At 51.0% G+C, this 18,556-nt stretch overlaps 2 protein-coding genes across 7 annotated transcripts; one reads left to right on the top strand and one right to left on the bottom strand.

Moving 5' to 3' along the window:
* Positions 1–846: 846 nt before the first annotated feature.
* LOC125124943 (uncharacterized) lies at positions 847–2,757 on the bottom strand. The gene has a single exon (XM_047775254.1). It carries the CDS (start codon positions 2,744–2,746, stop codon positions 1,457–1,459), a length of 1,290 nt encoding a protein of 429 aa, XP_047631210.1. The 5' UTR covers positions 2,747–2,757; the 3' UTR covers positions 847–1,456.
* Positions 2,758–2,897: 140 nt separating this feature from the next.
* SNX32 (sorting nexin 32) lies at positions 2,898–18,404 on the top strand. Of its 6 annotated transcripts, XM_047775248.1 has the most exons (13): positions 2,898–3,372; positions 13,633–13,737; positions 14,087–14,197; positions 14,338–14,459; positions 14,639–14,762; positions 14,924–15,028; positions 15,202–15,307; positions 15,468–15,543; positions 15,769–15,808; positions 16,587–16,673; positions 16,785–16,944; positions 17,020–17,105; positions 17,280–17,609. In XM_047775248.1, exons 1-13 carry the CDS (start codon positions 3,337–3,339, stop codon positions 17,352–17,354), a joined length of 1,233 nt encoding a protein of 410 aa, XP_047631204.1. In that variant the 5' UTR covers positions 2,898–3,336; the 3' UTR covers positions 17,355–17,609. The 6 variants fall into 6 exon arrangements, 5 of the variants coding, with proteins under 5 accessions (XP_047631204.1, XP_047631203.1, XP_047631202.1 ...); XR_007134335.1 differs by adding an exon at positions 18,222–18,404 and having other exon boundaries at positions 16,587–17,105; positions 17,280–17,467; XM_047775247.1 differs by having other exon boundaries at positions 16,785–17,105.
* The last annotated feature ends 152 nt before the right edge of the window (positions 18,405–18,556 follow it).

Below are 18,556 nucleotides of genomic sequence, written 5' to 3'. Positions count from 1 at the left end.
CATTGCTGTGAGCTGTGGTGTAGGTCACAGGCACGGCTTGGATCCCAAGTTGCTGTGGCTGTGGGCACAGGCCAGCAGCTACAGCTCCGATTTGACCCCTATCCTGGGAACTTCCATATGCCACGGGTGCAGCCCTAAAAATACAAAAAAATATATATGTAGAGGAGAAGGGGAGAAGTAATCCCTTTCATCCTAACAATCCATGACTGTTTTTCACCACCTCTTAGATTCCTACCCAAGAGACAAACAGGATCTACCAGGCTAAGTCTTTCCCCCGGCCCCCTGCATCCACAGCATATGGAAGTTCCTGGGCCAGAGATCAAACCCCAGCCACAGCAGTGACAATGCCGGATCTTTAAACTGTTGCTCCACCAGGAAGCTCCTAAAAGGCCAAGTCTTGATACTGACATCTTAACAGTAGGTACTCAGGGAGTCTTCTCTCTTCCTAGGTGTAAGAGTGGATGATGGATCACCCATAGAAGACATAAAAGAAAATCCCAAAGGAGACAGAAATAAGGGGGAGAAGTCCATGTGATTAGATGAATAATTAATTAAAAGTCAAAGATGGAAACAATAATAAATAAAATGGTTGAGACCAACTTCAAATGGAGTATCAGCAATTCAAAGCTGACGTGGAGACAAGAGGAACTTGTGGAAATGGTGATCCTGGTGAAGTGGTGAAAACAGTGATGCCCAGCAATCATTCTGGATACAACTGGTCCAGATAGACAGGGCCCTTCGAGAGGTGTGTCCCATTAGATTGTAAAACGGACTGCATGGGAAAGGAGAGGACAGAAACAGTGGAGGAAATAACTGTAAAATCTGACAAACCCCATCACTACTATGGGATTGGGCTGCTTACTTTTTTTTCTTCACTTCTTTATTTTCTTCTCTCTGCTTCTGCTTTTGTCACTTGAGTCCCTCCTTCTTCTTTAGTGGCCTCCTTCAGAAACTGACTTTGTCTACAGCAGCCCCCATCTTCTTCCACAACTTCATGACCCGCCCTCAGCCCTGCTGTGATGTTCCGTTTTTCTCACTAGGCATTCTCCTACGTCTCATAAGCCCAGTCACGTGTTAAATTAAAACCTAGCTCATCCTGAATCCACTTCTCAACTGTTTCCCTTCAAGCTCCTGAGTCATAGCTCCTTTCCAAGAAACCAATGTCCATTTTTCCTCTTCTTATCAACAGACTAACAAGTCTTCTCTTTCTTCTCAAAATGTTCCATTTCCCTCTTTATGACTCTTCTCCACTTCCTTTGGTCCTGGTCTCTGCCTTCACTCTCAGTAGCTCTTCAATCCTACTCTCTCTCCTCTTAGGCTCAGATGCTCTCCTTTCTCTCTCCTATTTACCCCTTGAGGATCAATAACCTGCTTGGCTCTAATTTCTCCTCTTTGACTTGTAATACTTTCCCTATCTGCTTCTCCTTCCTTCTTTAGCTTAAATCCTTCATCCGCCTCATTCACTGGTACCTTCATCTATATTCTCTTTCTCTTCCATAGAAACAGATTCATCAGTATTATCATTCACTCCCTCTAAGGCATCCTCTTCAGCCTCCACCCCTTCCTCAGTCTCTTCTAGCTCTTCATCATTCTCCTCTACCTTTTGGAAAGGCATTTCCATCTCAGCATCCACAATTGCTATCAATCTTTCATCACCAGTAACTTCTACCATGTTTTCAACTTTCTCTTCTTGTATGCTCCCCGTTCTTAAACCCTCCAGCTTCTCTCCACTACTCTCCAGCTTCTCCCTACTGGATCCCAGCTTCTCTATACTTGACGGACGTTGATCTCCAGTGGATCTCAAATCCTCTCCACTAGTCCCCAGCTTCTCCCCACTCGACCTCAGCCTCTCCCCACTCGACCTCAGCTTCTCCCCACTCGACCTCAGCTTCTCCCCACTCGACCTCAGCCTCTCCCCACTCGACCTCAGCCTCTCCCCACTCGACCTCAGCCTCTCCCCACTCGATCTCAGCCTCTCCCCACTCGACCTCAGCCTCTCCCCACTCGACCTCAGCCTCTCCCCACTCGACCTCAGCTTCTCTCCACTCAGTCTCAGCTTCTCTCCACTCAGCCTCAGCTTCTCTCCACTCAGCCTCAGCTTCTCTCCACTCAGCCTCAGCTTCTCTCCACCAGACCTCAGCTCCTCCTCATTCTGCCCTAGGTCATTGCCTCTGGATCTCAAGTCCTCACCACTGGTCCTCCCTCCAGTAAACTTCAACCTCTCTTTAAACCCAGACCCCTTCCTAGGCCCTGGCGTTGTCCCGGCATTCTCAGATTCAGCCTCGATTTCGTGTCTGACTTCTTGCTTTCCCCACATCTTCTTTGAGCGCTCTTTCCCCAAACCCGCGGAAGCCTGTAATGCACTGGCTACACTGTGCCCTCGTCTCACACCCTGACTCCGGCCTGATTTTCCTCTCAAGGCTGTCTTCTCCACATCTTCCAGTCTCGAGTCCTCAGACTCAAGCTTCGGGTCCCACACCCTAGGCTTTTGCGTATTTCTACCCAGGAGCTCCATTCTCTTCCCGATCACGATGAGCCCGTTCCAGGGCATCCACAATTTTTCTCGCATCGTCTGCGCCCCTCTACTTCCTGGCTCCAGCAGCGACCGCCCGCGGGCCCAGGCCTGGCCTCGGGGGCTCTGGCCGCGGGTCTTGTCGCGCCCCCTCGCTGCCCTGTGCGGCTTACCCCTCCACTCCCTCATGTCCCAGGGAGGAAATACAAACGGAACCCCTTTCTTGACAGACATTAGCCCCGACCCTCGTCCCTAGTCCGCCACCCCCACCACGTCTCCCTCACCCCCCCACCCCCCGCCTCCCACCCGGCCCGCTGGCCCGCCGCCCCGCCCACCGCCTGGAGGGCGCGAGACTGGGCGAGTGCGCACGCGCAGACCGCGCGAGGCCGTTGGAAGCCTCGGCCCAGAGCGGTGAAGGACGGCAACCCGCAAGCCTGAGGCAGGGCCTAACGTGACACGAGACCTCTGCGACCCTGGAGCCCCCCCCGACTCCAGCACTCACTTTGTCGCCTGTCCCCGGCCCTCTCAGTTCCCCACTGCCCCCTTAAAAGCCGGGACCTGGGCAAGGGAACGACAGGCTTTACAGCCAATGGCGTCCCGCACAGTAAACCTGCTACCCAATCAAAAGGCGCGGCTGCGAGAGAAAGGCGAGGGAACCACGCCCTACTCCAGGTGACTCCTGGGCAGGGAGGGGAGCGTGCCACCGTCATCAGATAGGGTCCCTACTCAGTCTGTTCCTCCAGGCGAGTTACCGAGAACCAAACTGCGGGAGCGCGCGGGCAGTGGCCTGCGGCGGCATCTTTGTGCTATAGTCAAGGAGAGTGATGGAGGAGCATCAAGAGGCTGGGAAGGAGAGCAAGGTAGAGAAAGGATGCAAACCCCCTCCCAACCTTCCCCTCACTCCGTGGTACCTAGTGCTACCCAGTCAGGGAGTGGTGGTGATGTGAGCGTGTTTTCGCGCGCACGCGTGAGCTAGAGAAAGAAGAGACCTGAGCAAGGGGTGGGGCGCCTCTATGGCATCTGCATGGGGACTAGTGAGGATGCCAAAGAAGGCATCTTTACCTTTGCCCTAACAGAAAAGGCCCCATCGCTCTTACTTCTCCCCTCCCCAGGACCGAGTCATGCTGGTTTAATGGGAAAGAAGAGGCAAGGATGTTAAGGATTGAGAAGGGGCTGGAGTGCCTTCCTCTTTTCCCAAGTGTGGGGAATCCTGTTCAGAAATGATGGCTTCACTTGCGTATCTGTTTGTATAATCATAAAGCCATTAATTCTTTCCACCTCACCTCAGTCAACAAATAGTTTCTGAGCATTCTTGTACCAGGAATGGTTGTACAGAAGTGCTCACTTTTAGGGATTGGAGGCATGTACATTAGTGGGCTGTGACAGGATGGAGCAGCTGTGGTCCATATTTGAAGTCCCATCTCCCTCAAGCAGTTACCAAGCAGAAAGGAGACAGGGGCCTTGGGGGTCTATAGCACCAATGAGCCAGACTGTGTGTTATGTGGGGGGGGGGGGGCAGTTGGGCAAAGGGAGAGCCTGCCCTGGGGGTGTCAGAGAAGCCAAGAAGTAAGAAATGGGGTTCAGGAGTTCCTGCTGTGGTGCAGCGGAAACGAATCCGACCAGGAGGTTTCGGGTGGGATCCTTGGCCTTGCTCAGTGGCTTAAGGATCTGTCGTGGCCGTGAGCTGTGGTGTAGGTTGCAGATGCGGCTCGGATCTGGCATTACTGTGGCTGTGGTGTAGGCCAGCAGCTGTAGCTCTGATTAGACCCCTAACCTGGGAACCTTCATATGCCATGGGTGTGGTCCTAAAAAGCAAAAAAAAAAAAAAATTGGGGTTCAAGTGCACTGTGGAGAGGTGAGAGCGGCTGAGAGACACAAAGTATGGAACAGACAGCATCTGTTTCACTGTTTATCTGTGTTCATATTCATGGTTAAATTAGTTAATATGTATATAAAGTGCTTAGAGCAGTGCCTGGCATAGAGGAAGAACAAATATAAATGTTTGCTGTTATATTACTATGGCTGTCATCATATGGGATGGTTTGTGTTTCGAGGATGTACTGGGCTACCAGACTGATGGATGCACCCACCCTCAACCTTTGTAGGTGCCAGACTCTGAAAGTACTACTAGACCTTGTCCTCTTGAGTAAGCATTACCTTCTTCAAGATTCTCCTTTAAGTATAGAGAAATGAAAAGGATAATAAATGAATATCTAAATATAATAGGAAAAGTGAAATAACATAAAATTGAGTAATCTAACAGAAGTCAAGAAAGAATAAAAGAGCAAAAAATAGATGAGACAGAGAAAACGAAAAGCAAGATGGCAGGTTTATAGCTTACTGTATCAGTAATTACAGTAGTGATGACTGGAACAAACACTGCAATTAATAAAACAAACATTTGCAGGAGTTCCTTTCATGGCTCAGTGGTTAAGGAATCTGACTAGCATCCATAAAGACGCAGGTTCGATCCCTGGGCTTGTTCAGTGGGTTAAGGGTCCAGCATTGCCGTGAGCTGTGGTGTAGGTTGCAGACTCGGCTCGGATCCTGCATTGCTGTGACTGTGGCTGGCAGCTACAGCTCTGATTTGATCCCCTAGCCTGGGAACCTCCTTATGCCAGGGGTGTGGCCCTAAAAAGCAAAAATTTTAAATTAAAAATTTTTTAAAAAATCAGATTGGATTTTTTTTCTTTTTTTGGCTGCACCTACAGCATATGGAAGTTCCCAGGCAAGGGATCAAATCCAAACCACAGCTGCGACCTACACCACAGCGGTAGAAACACCAGATCCTTGACCCCCTGTGGTGGGCCAGGGATTGAACCATCAAAACCACAGAGATGAACCAGATCATTAACCCACTGCACCACAGCGGGAACACCCAGAATGGATTTTTTTTTCTTTTTTTTGTCTTTTTGCCTTTTCTAGGACTGCTACCTGCGGCATATGGAGGTTCCCAGGCTAGGGGTCTAATCGGAGCTGTAGCCACCAGCCTACACCAGAGCCACAGCAACACCCGATCCAAGTCGCGTCTTCTACCTACACCACAGCTCATGGCAACACGGGATCCTTAACCCACTGAGCAAGGCCAGGGATTGAATCCCTAACCTCATGGTTCCCAGTCGGATTCGTTCACCACTGCGCCAAGACAGGAACTCCCCAGATTGGATTTTTAAAAGACACTATATTCTGGTAAAAGAGACATACTTTATAAAGACTCAGAAATATTGAAAAAAATAGTGGAAAATATACACCATGAGCACACTAACCAAAAAAAAGCTGGTATAGCTTTATTAATTTCAGACAAAGTAGACTGTAAGAAAGTAGTATTGGTAGAAATAAGAGGAACATTTTATAAAGATTAAAAAGCCACTTCAGGGAGTTCCCATTGTGGCTCAGCGGATTATGAACTAGTATCCAGGAGGATTTGGGTTCGATCCCTGGCCTTGTTCAGAGCATTAAGGATCTGGTTGCTGAGACTGTGGCGTAAGTCGCAGATGCAGCTTGGATCCTGCTTTGCTGTGGCTGTGGCGTAGGCTGGCAATTGCAGTTCCAGTTTGACCCCTGGCCCTGGTACTTCCACATGCCCTGGGTGTGGTCATTAAAAAAAAAAAAAAAAAAAAAGTAAGGAGTTCCTGTCATGGCGCAGCGGAAATGAATCCCACTAGGAACCATGAGGTTGCGGTTTCAATCCCTGGCCTTGCTTAGTGGGTTAAGGATCTGGTATTCCTGTGAGCTGTGGTGTAGGTTTCAGATGTGGCTCAGATCTGGTATTGGTGTGGCTGTGGTGTAGGCTGGCAGCTGTAGCTCCAATTAGTCCCTTAGCCTGGGAACCTCCATATGCTGTGGGTGCGGCCCTAAAAAGACAAAAAAAAAAAAAAAGTAAGTATTTAGAAGATTTAAATAATGTGATCTAATTGATCTGTATATAGCTCTATACCCAACAACTGCATAAAACGTTCTTTTTGAGTGTACATGAAGCATTTACAAAAATACATTATATTTTGAGCTTTAACAAGTATCAACAAATTTTAAAAGCTGAAATAAGATATAAATGTGACCTCTACAGCCCCTATTCAATCCCATTGTGGCTCAGTGGTAATGAACCCAACTAGGATCTATGGGGATGCAGGTTTGATCCTTGGCCTTGCTCAGTGGGTTAAGGATCCGGTGTTGCCGTGAACTGTGGTGTAGTTTGCAGTCATGGCTTGGTTCTCACGTTGCTGTGGCTCTGGTGTAGCCTGGCACCTATAGCTCTGATATGACCCCTAGCCTGGGAACTTCCATATGCCATGGGTACAGCCCTAAAAAGACAAAGAAAAAAGAAAAAATGTAACCTCTGATCCAGGAGAATCAACCAAGAATCAATACAAAAAGATAACTAGGACTTCCCTGGGGGCTTCGTGGGTTGAGGACCATCATTGTCACTACTATGGCTTGGGTTCGATCCCTGGCCTGGGAACTTCTGCATACTGCGGTCATAGCCAAAACAAAAAACAAAACAAACAAACAAAAAAACCCTAGATTCCAAGATATTTGGAAATTAAGCAATAAGCTTCTAAATAATTCAGAGATAAAAGAACAAATTATGATAGTAACTAGAAAAAATTTTAAAACTCTTTGAAAATCACTTTGAAAACATGACATATCAAAAGTCATGAGAGGAGTTCCCATCGTGGCTCAGCAGAAATGAATCTGACTAGGATCCATGAGAACATAGGTTCGATCCCTGGCCTTGCTCAGTGGGTTAAGGATCTGGCGTTGCCGTGAGCTGTGGTGTAGGTCACAGAAGTGGCTTGGATCCCACGTTGCTGTGGCTGTGGTGTAGGCCGGTGGCTACAGTTCCTATTTGACCCCTAGCCTGGGAACCTCCATATGCTGCAGGTATGGCCCTGAAAAAGACAAAAAAAAATTTTAAAAAAAAAGGTCATGAGATGCAGTTCCCATTGTGGCTCAGCAGATTAAGAACCCAACTAGTATCCATGACGAAGTGGGTTCGATCCCTGGCCTGGCTCAGTGGGTTAGAATTCAGCGTTGCAGGTAAGCTGTGGTGTAGGTCGCAGACACAGCCTTGGATCCTGCATTGCTGTGGCTGTGGCGTAGGCCAGCAGCTGTAGCTCTGATTGGATCCCTAGCCTGCGAACATCCATGTGCCTTGGGTGTGGCCCTAAAAATTTTTTAAAAAAAGATAACTTTACAAATAGAGAAAACCAATAATGCCAAAGGCAATTTTTTGAAAATAACAATAAAACTGACAAACCTCTAGCAAGATTGATAAAAGAGCAAGAGCAGGAGGGAGATAGAGGGAGGAGGGGAGAAAATACTATCAATATCGGGGATGATAAAGTAGACGTAAAGGAGATGCTTCAGACATTAACAAGATAATAAGAGTATTTAGGGACAAGCTTATGCCAGAGTTCCCTTGTGGCACAGCAGATTGGGAATCTGGTATTGTCATTGCAGTGGCTCAGGTCACTGTTGTGGTACGGATTCAGTCCCTGACCCAGGAAGTTCCACCTGCCCTGGGTATGGACAAACACAATAATAATCATAATAACAAGCTTATGCCAACAAATTAGAGAATTTGGATGAAATGGACAAATTCCTTGGAAAATGCAACCTACCAAACCTGAAACAAGAAGTAGAAAATCTGAGTAGTCCTCTTTCTAAAGCGGGAACTAAATCTGTAATTTAAAACTTTTCCAAAAATACCTCATTAAGCACAGATAGGGGTTCCTGTTGTGTCCCAGCAGAAGCAAATCCAGCTAGTATCCATGAGGATGGGAGTTCGATCCCTGGCTTCGCTCAGAGGGTTAAGGAGCCGGCATTGCTGTGAGCTGTGGTGTAGGTCGCAGACTCGGCTCCGATCTGGCGCTGCTGTGGCTGTGGCGTATGCCTGGAGCTGTAGCTTCACCTAGACCCCTAGCCTAGGAACCTCCATATGCCACGGGTGCGGCCCTAAAAAGCTTAAAAAAAAAAAAAAAGAATCAGTCACTGAAATTCCACACATACAAAGAAAGAATGACAGGCAAAATCCATATGATATCTGAACAAAGGGAGAAAAAATTTGATAAAACTCAACATTTATCAAACCAGGCATAGAAGAGAGCTTCATTTATCTGATAAAGTATCTAAAGGTATCTTCTGGATTAAATTTTAAATGTGTTCCCTCTAAGATAAGGAACAAGTCAAGGATTTCCTTTATAATCATATCACTACTTTTGCATTGGACTAAGGATCCTAGCAAATATAATAAGGCAAGAAAAAGAATTAAAAGCTATGAAGGCTGGAAAGGAAGTCACTATTTCAGATTAGGGTTGTATAAACAAGAAATCCCAAAGAATCCACAAACTATTGAAAGTAGTATGTAGGAGTTTCTGCTGTGGCGCAGTGGAAACAAATCCGCCTAGGAACCATGAGGTTGGTTGCGCATTCAATCCCTGGCCTTGCTCAGTGGGTTAAGTAGCCAGTGTTGCTGTGAGCTGTGGTATAGGTTGCAGACACAGCTCGGATCCCACGTTGCTGTGGCTCTGGTGCAGGCCGGCAGCTACAGCTCTGACTGGACCCCTAGCCTGGGAACCTCCATATGCAACAGGTTCAGTCCTAAAACCCCCCCCCAAAAAAAGTAAACCTAACAAAGTTCCTAGACATAAAGTAAATATATAAAAATCGACTGTATATTTCTTTTCTTTTTTTTTTTTTGTCTTTTTGCCATTTCTTGGGCCACTTCCGCAGCATACGGAGGTTCCCGGCTAGGGGTCAAATCGGAGCTGTAGCCGCCAGCCTACGCCAGAGCCACAGCAACTCGGGATCTGAGCTCTGTCTGCGACCTACACCACAGCTCACGGCAACGCCAGATCATTAACCCACTGAGCAAGGGCAGGGATCGAACCCACAACCTCATGGTTCCTAGTCGGATTCGCTAACCACTGCGCCACGACGGGAACTCCTAAAATCGATTGTATACACTAGCAACAAACAAATAGAAAATGAATTTTTTGGCTTTAAATAAATAATAAAATTTATTTGGAAACATAAAAGACCTATAATAGAAAACATGATTTTTTTTTTTTTTGTCTTATTAGGGCTGCACTCCCGGCACATGGAGGTTCCCAGGCTAGGGATCGAATCAGAGCTGCAGCTGCTGACCTCCACCACAGCCACAGCACCGTGGGATCCAAGCTGTGTCTGTGACCTACGCCACAGATCATGGCAATGCCAGATCCTTCGCCCACTGATCGAGGCCAGGGATCGAACCTGCGTCCTCCTGAATACTAGTCAGAGGTGTTCTCCCGGAGCCATGATGGGAACTCCCAAACTGATTATTTTAAAGAACAAGGTTAATCCTGATTTCAAGGTTGCCTGTCAATTACAGTATCAAGAGAGGGTGGCAGGTGGGGTGCAGAGATAAATCAGATTTTGGATTAACATGTATACACTACTGTATATAAAATAGGGAAACAACAAGGACCTCCTGTATAGCACAGGGGACTATATTCGATATCTTATAATAACCTATAATGGAAAAGAATCTGAAAAAAAGACTATATATATAAATATATATATGTAGAGAGAGAGCAACTTTTTTTTTTTTTTTTTTTTTGCTACACCTGCAACATATGGAAGTTCCCAGTCCAGGAACTGAATCCCAAGCCGCAGCTGCAACCTGTGCCACAACTGTGGCAATGCCAGATCCTTACCCGTTGTGCTAGGCCAGGGATGGAACCCTCACTGCCACAGAGACAGCTCCAGAGCCTTAACCTGTTGTGTGTACCACAACGGAAACTCCTGTAGCAACATTCTCAATTAACTATACTTAAAAAAAAAAAAAATGGTAACAGCTTAAAAAAGAAAATAAAGGAGTTCCCAGGCCTGGGGTCTAATTGGAGCTGTAGCCGCCAGCCTACACCACAGCCACAGCAACGTGGGATCCGAGCCGTGTCTGCGACCTACACCACAGCTCATGGCAACACCGGATCCTTAAGCCACTGAGCAAGGCCAGGGGTCCAACCTGCAACCTCATGGTTCCTAGTCGGATTTGTCAACCACTGCGCCACGACGGGAACGCTTGATCTATTTCTTATATGCTAGTGTGAACAGGAACTCCCGCTATGGCACAATGGGATCAGCAGCGTCTTGGGAGCACTGGGATGTGGGCTTGATCCCCAGCCTGGCCCAGCTGCCGCTTGGTTCGAGGCTGCTGCTCTGATCTGATCCCTGCCCCGGGAGGTCTGTATGCCGCAGGGCAGCCAAAAAACAAACAAACAAACAAAAAACCAACACTAGTGTGAACATGTCCAAACCAACCCCCTAATTTATCCCTCCAGCCCCACATTTCCCCTTTGGTAACCAGGAATTTGGTTTCAAAATCTTTGAGTCTGTTTCTGTTTTGTAAGTTTTTTGGTATCATTTTTTGTTCAATTCCACATGTTAGTGATCTCCGATCTGATTTTAAAAAGAGGACGGCAGGGCACGGCAAAACACGAAGAGGCACTTGACGAAAGAAGCTATCTAAATGGCCAGTAGGTACATAAAATGGTGTTTAACATCATTCCTGACCAGGGGGTCCAAGGTGAAGCCACTGCGCTATTACCGTACCTCCACTGGTATGGCTAAAATAAAAGGGCTGACAATTCTAAGTATTGGCAAGGACCTGGTGCAACTGGAACTTGCTTATACCATGCCTGCAGGACTATACATTAGTACAATTGCCTTGGAAAACTGTTTGGTAGTATCTATGAAAGCATTTTATTTTTTAAATTTAAATTTTTTTTTTTTAGTGTTTTTGCCTTTTCTAGGGCTGCTCCCGTGGCACGTGGAGGTTCCCAGGCTAGGGGTCTAATCGGAGCTGTTGCTGCTGGCCTACACCAGAGCCACAGCAACACCTGATCTGAGCCACGTCTGCGACCTACACCACAGCTCACGGCAACACCGGATCCTTAACCCTCTGAGCAAGGCCAGAGATCGAACCCACAACCTCATGGTTCCTAGTCGGATTTGTTAACCATTGAGCCATGATGGGAACTCCTATGAAAGCATTTTAAACCCTTGCCTCCCCTGTGACCAAGCACTTCTCATACCCAACAGAAAAGAGTACTTAGGTTCCTCAAAAGATACATGCAAGAATGCTCATGGCAGGGAGTTTCTGTTGTTGTGCAGCAGAAATGAATCCGACTAGTATCCATGAGGAAGCGGGTTCCAGCCCTGGGCTCACTCAGTGGGTTAAGGATCCTGCATTGCTGTGGCTGCGGTGTAGGCCGGCAGCTACAGCTCCAGTTTGACCCCTAGCCTGGGAACTTCCATATGCCTCGGGTGTGGACTCAAAAAGCAAAAACTAAAAAAATTTTTTTTAAATGTTCATGGCAGCTTTATCATAATAACCCCAAACTTGAAATAATCCAAATGACCACCAACAGTGGAATGGATAGATAAATCAGGAATATTACACTGCAGTGAAAAAAGAACCACTGTACTCAACAATATAGATGAGTCTCAGTGAAGAACATGAACACAGGAGTTCCCTGGTGGCCTAGCAGTTGAGGATCTGGTATTGTCACTGCTCTGGCATAGGTTCAGTCCATCACCTGGGAACTTCCACATGCCCCGGATGTGGCCAAAAAAAAGCACAGGGACACAGAGTTCCATGGTGGTCTAGTGATTAGGACTCAGCACTTTCACTGTTGTGGCCTAAGTTCACTCCCTGGTCTGGAAACTGAGATCCCACATCAAGTCCAAAAACAAAATAAAATAAAAAACAAGAAAATGAAATGAGATATAATTGAATTTTTTTTCTTTTTTTATTTATTTTTTCTTTTTTTTAAAATGGCTGCACCATGGCATATGGAAGTTCCCGGGCCAGGGATTGAATCTGAGCTGCAGCTGCAGCTTATGCCACAGCTGTGGTAATGCTGGATCCTTAACCCACTGTGCCAGGGAGGGGATTGAATTCGTGCTACAGAGACACACCAGATCCTTAACCTGCTGTGCCACAGCGGGAACTCTGTGATTGAACCAACGTTTTTAAAAAGGAAAGAATATGGGCACAAAAGAATTTTGACGTGAAGCTCCAGACCGGTAAAATTAATTTGTGGTGCTGGAAGTCAGGAGAGTGCTCCCACAGCGTGCCAGGTATGTGCCAATCCGGAGTTCCCATTGTGGTGCAGCAGAAACGAATCTGACCAGTATGCATGAAGATACGGGTTCAATCCCTGGCTTTGCTCAGTGGGTTAAGGATCTGGTGGTTCCCGTGAGCTGTGGTGTAGGTTGCCGATGCAGCTTTGGAGCCCAGGTTGCTGTGGCTGTGGTGGAGGCTGGCAGCTGCAGCTCTGATTCGACCCCTAGCCTGGGAACTAACATATGCAGCCCTAAGAAGACAAAAAAAGAAAAACAAAAATTAAGTGCCAAACCCTGTGAGAGGAGAGAAGAGGGGCCTTGGGTGTGAGAGGTGGGCAGGTGCCCATTTATATACTGGCGAGCAGTGCCTGACGGGAGAGTGACTTCTAAGCCTCCGCCCTTCTCCCTAGTACCTCTTGGCACAGTGGTGTGGACATAATAGGTGTTGAATAAATGCTTGTTGAGATAACTCAGTGCAAGAACGAACTAGTAACTTTGGCGCCTCAGGGATCCTTTCGCTTAGAGAAATGCAGGTACTTGGCCTAAAAGTCAGGGCCTCTTAGCACTAAAAGTAGAGAATGGAATGGGCTCAGGAGCCCCTCACACGGTGGGACCATCTCGGCCAGCTCACAATACACCTGATTCAAGGGCACCTGCGGCAACCAGCTGGGAAGGGCCGGGCAGGGAGCGGAGCAAGTTCCCGGGGTTGGGAGTCTGTTCGGATCTGGCCCTGCCCCTTTGCAGCTGTGTGATCCTGGACAGGCGGTTTTACCTCTCTGGTGGTCGTGACTTTCAGGCCTATAAAATCGGGAGAATTCTGCCTACTTCAGAGGATGGAGGGCTAGGAGAGCATCATGGTAAAGCCGGGAGCAGTGACGTATCAGGATCCCTTCGGGGGCAGCCGGCGACCCCAGGGCATGGTGGGATAATGCAGGAGGACTGGCAGCCTGCAGCGAGGACGGGCGAAGGGGCCTGGTCGGTCATGTCAGGGCCTTCCCTCCCCCCAACAGCCCTCCTGCACATCCCTGAACCTGCAGGGGGACAGCTCCTTGCAGGTGGAGATCTCCGATGCAGTCAGCGAGCGGGACAAAGTGAAATTCACTGTTCAGACCAAGGTGAGGCGGCCTGGGCAGCGAGGCTGAGGTTCAGGTGGCTGCTCGAGGAGGCTTCAGGAGCCTGCTTTCCCCAGCCTCTGCTCCCCTGGCGGACAGGTGCCACCATAGCTCTGCCCCCGCCCTCTGAGAAGGCGGGCGGCTTGTCTACACTCCGATAACCTTTGCCTAAGGCCCCAGGTCCTCCCCTGTCCACCGTCCTGAGGGTAGTCACAGACACATGAGCGCCAGCGTGGGCCTCCCCTGGGCTGTGGGTTCGGGGAGGCCCCGAAGTGGGGCCCCAGGAAGCGTGATGGGTGTGGGGTTTGGGGAGGGGAGGAGAGACACCCGTGACAGGCTCCCCGCCTTCCAGAGCTGCCTCCCTCACTTCGCCCAGACCGAATTCTCAGTTGTGCGGCTGCATGAGGAGTTCATCTGGCTACATGACGCCTACGTGGAGAACGAGGACTACGCGGGTCTCATTGTGAGGGGGGGGCCGGCTGGCCGGGCGGGGGCTGCAGGGGGCCGGCCTGGGCACTTGGGTGAGGACGGGCCAGGCTTTGGGGTGCGGGTGATGGCCTTCTCAGCAACGAGGGCCCCCAGCCCAGTCTGTTCTTTACACAGATCCCCCCAGCCCCTCCGAGGCCAGACTTTGAGGCTTCAAGGGAAAAGCTGCAGAAGTTGGGTGAGGGGGACAGCTCCGTCACCCGGGAAGAGTTTGCCAAAATGAAGCAGGAGCTGGAAGCGTGAGTGCCACCTCCTTTCCTGGCCTGTGACAAAGCCCCAGCCCTGTCCTGAGAGCCCCAGGATTTCTCCCCTGACGTGCCCCTGTGGATGTTTAGTTTTTAGGGGCTGCAGCAGGGGAGGGGGCAGGATGGTGGCAGCCAGGGAGGGAGGGCCCTGAGCTGCCTGTCGCGGTCTGCAGGGAGTACCTGGCCATCTTCAAGAAGACCGTTGCGATGCACGAAGTCTTTCTGCAGCGCCTGGCGGCCCACCCCACCCTGCGTCGAGACCACAACTTCTTTGTCTTTTTGGAATATGGCCAGGACGTGAGCTGGGCCAGAGAGCTGGGGTCACCCCGGGAGGTGGGGGGCAGGGCTCGAAGTGGGCTCCAGCCTCCGTCTCATCAGTTCCACAGGCGGCATGTGCCTGGGGTGGGAGGTGCGACGACCCTAACCCTAACATTACACCCTCTCCGTGTGTGCCGCAGCTGAGCGTCCGAGGAAAGAACAGGAAGGAGCTCCTTGGGGGGTTTCTGAGGAATATCGTGAAGTCCGCGGATGAAGCCCTCATCACGGGCATGTCAGGACTCAAGGTGACTCCTGGGGCCACAGGTCCACAGCACACAGAGATCGAGGCCCAGGGTGGCTGTGGGAGGGAAGCCACTGGTGGGGCCTGGCCTAGAGGGAGATGGTGCCACCCCTGGGTATCCATGGCTGCCATGCTCCCAGGGACCCGGTGTAAGTGGGTCCTATCTGGCTCGTCTAGGAGGTGGATGAGTTCTTTGAGCATGAGAGGACCTTCTTGCTGGAGTACCACCCCCGCATCCGGGACGCCTGCCTGCGGGCAGACCGTGTCATGCACTCTCACAAGTGTACGCAGGGCCCCGGGGCCCCTGGATTCCACACCCCCTCTCCCCAGAGGTCCTACTCCTCAAGGGGAGGGAATGGAAAATGCCCTGCCCATGGCCACAAATACCAGCGGTGGGCTTGATGTGCAAGGCAAGGGGCTGATGGAGGCCTCTCCCCCAGCAGGCCTGGCAGATGATTATATCCCTATCTCTGCAGCACTGAGCAGCCTGGGAACACAGGAAGTCAACCAGCTAAAGATGTGAGGACTCCCTCTTGCCCTTCCTGCCCTTTCTATGCCTGTAATACTGTCTCCTTCCACGAGGGGTCACTATCAGCTTACTATCATCTCTAGGTGGGAGGTGCAGAAGCTCCTGTTGGGCTTTGGGAGAGGAAGAGGGAGATTTCCCAGGGGACTGCCTAAGGGCGGGGAGGCTTTAAGCGTGCCCTAAGACCCCTGCGCTGACTCCTCCCCTCTGTCTCCTAGGAGCTTCCTCAAACTGGCAGAGCTCTTTGAACGGTTAAGGGTGAGTACTGCCTTCAGTGTTGAAAGGCCACCCAGTGATCCTTTGCAGGGAGGAAAGCATTCTGGGGGAGGGGCAAGTTCCAGGATCATTTTGGAAAGTTCAGTGACTACTTCAGCCCAGTGATGCCCTGAGCTCACTGCCCAGACTACTTTAAGAGGTGGGGTGGAGACAGGGATCCAGCGTAAAGTTGCGGTGGGGGGGGCTGCTGTGGCAGGGAGGGTTCAGGGAGGTGGGAACTGAGCTTGGCAAACCCTTACAAGGATGTGCCACGTACCTCTGGCAAACTGCTGTGCGGCCAGCATCCTGCCTCAGACACACACTTCCTGAACTCCTCTCCAAGAAAGATTGGAGGGTGCCAATCTTTCTAAAATGTCTGTTGGACCCCGTCTCTTCCCTGCTCAAGGCCCATCAGAGACCCTCTCCCTTCCAGAAACTGCCCAAGGCACAAAGCCCAAAGTCCTCAGCTGTCATTTGGGGCCTTCTGTGATCTGGCCACTGCTGCCCAAGTGCCCTGCTGAACATACGGTTCCCTGAAAACAAGCCAGGCTATACATCCGCAAAGCCTTTGGCCCTTGTCTCATCCCCTCTCAACCCCCAAGATCCAGATCAGATGCCCTTTCCTTTGTGAAGCCTTCCCTGGCCTGCTCCCCTGAGTATTAGGGCTTGACCTAGAGAGGGTATCGAGGGACCTTGCTGGATGGTAGATGGACAGCAGCAGCATGCCATCCTTAGCGGCACCTCTGCAAGCTCCCTCCCTAGCCTCTGCCTTCCTGTTCAGAAGCTGGAGGGCCGGGTGGCTTCTGACCAGGACCTGAAGCTGTCAGACATGCTGAGATACTACACACGAGACTCACAGGCAGCCAAGGTGAGAGGTGGCCCCAGGGCAGAGCTTGGGCCCGGAGGCCGGTGGGACTGGGGAGGGCGGGCAGGCAGGCGAGGGCCAGGGCCAGGGATCCTGTGCACCTGCCGGCCCCAGGACCTGCTGTACCGGCGGCTTCGGGCGCTGGCCGACTACGAGAACGCCAGCAAGGCACTGGACAAGGCGCGCACCAGGAACCGGGAGGTGCGGGCCGCTGAGAGCCACCAGCAGCTGTGCTGCCAGCGCTTCGAACGCCTTTCTGACTCAGCCAAGCAGGGTAAGGCCCGCGGCTCTGGAGCCCCTGCCACTGGGCTGCCCACCCTGCCAGGGTCCCCATGCCTCTCCTCTCCAGAGCTCATGGACTTCAAGTCCCGCCGCGTCTCCTCCTTCCGCAAGAATCTTGTCGAGCTGGCGGAGCTGGAGCTCAAACATGCAAAGGTTTGGCCTCCCACCCGTGGGCCTCTAGGTTCTTAGGGCCTTGGCGGAAGGGGTAGCAAAGCCTCAATAGATGGTAGTAGTGGTTACTGCCGATGTGGGAGCAGGGGCAGTTTTCCAAGGTGCGGGAAGAAGAGCAAGGTGGCAGGGACACACAAGAACCTCTCTCCTCTCCAGGCCAGCACGCTGCTTCTGCGGAACACCCTTGTCATCCTCAAAGGGGAGCCTCAGAGCCACTGGAGCCTTTCGTGATGAGCCCCCCAGCCCTCCCACCACAGGAGCCACCAGCCAGGCCCCACCCCCTGCCCCCAGGTGCCAGGCCCTGCAAGAGGACAGGGCAGCATGGGCACCATACCTGGCCACAGGTAAGCAGAGCCCAACCTGGGGAGGCCAGGGGCCCCTGACCTCCCTCCTCAGGGGCTGTGGACCAGCCTCCACCCACTTCTGGGCCCAGAGTTCATTTGTCTCCAGCCTGTTCACAAATAAAAAGCCTGGTTTTGTAGTCAAGAGGCCTGCCTGTCCTGACCTTCCAGTTCCAGGGCCCACCAGGGCGCCAGGGTAGAGACCACATCCTAAGGGAACAAGGGGGCACACCCCTGCTGTGTCCTCGCTTCTTTTTCAGAGAGCCGCTAGGCTCTCTGTGGAAGGTCCAAGACCTAGACCTTGGGCCCCAGGAGCAGTCTTCAAGGCGTGCCACCACTGCCATAAACACATAAAGTGATTATAAATCCTCTACACATTTCCTAATCAGTAGCATGAACCACCCCTTCCTGCCTCCCTGCCAGATACTGGAAAGGAACTGCGGAACTAGCTCTAACTCCAAGAGGTTTTTTAGTTGCTTGGAAGGGGCATAAATCCTGTATTACCACCCCTGGGGCAAGACTTCCAGAATACTTTTATCTGCAGGGCAGGTTAAAGCCAAAGTACAGGCTGGAAAGGGCCCACGGTAATGCAGGCAAGACTTGGGGCTCCAGCCAACACCCTCCTGGTTAAACAGAGGAAGGTGGGGTCCAGGACACCAGGAGTCTGAAGTCCTGGGCTCCACCTGGCTGGCCCCACCTTGCACTCCAGCCACATCTGCAGAAGGCCACAGGCTCCACCTGGCTTCTGACTCAACAGCAGCCACTGGACCCAGCCCTCATGAGTCAGCCATCCAGGGAAGAAGGCAAAGAAAGCCGAAGAGAACGGTGGAAGTGGAGAAAAAGCTCAGACAACCGGGGACCAGAAGTCTCACAGCCACGTCTGGGCTGGGTAGGGCTGGGCTGAGCAGGGAATCAGAGCAGCCTGACCGTCCTGCTCCCACCGGGGGGGGGGGGGGGGGGGGGGGGGGGTAAGGCCACAAAGGCGGCGCAGGCACTAAACCCTTCTATTCAAAGGACCCCTGCAGCCGGCAGCACACACCCTCGGCTCAGCTACCTCAACAGCCAGTCTGGTGCCAACTATGGCACCAAAAC

The sequence above is a fragment of the Phacochoerus africanus genome, chromosome 4 (genome assembly GCF_016906955.1).
Source record: "Phacochoerus africanus isolate WHEZ1 chromosome 4, ROS_Pafr_v1, whole genome shotgun sequence".
NCBI lineage: Eukaryota > Metazoa > Chordata > Mammalia > Artiodactyla > Suidae > Phacochoerus > Phacochoerus africanus.
The sequence above is the reverse complement of the archived record's forward strand: the minus strand, read 5'-3'. Positions and strand labels throughout refer to the sequence as shown.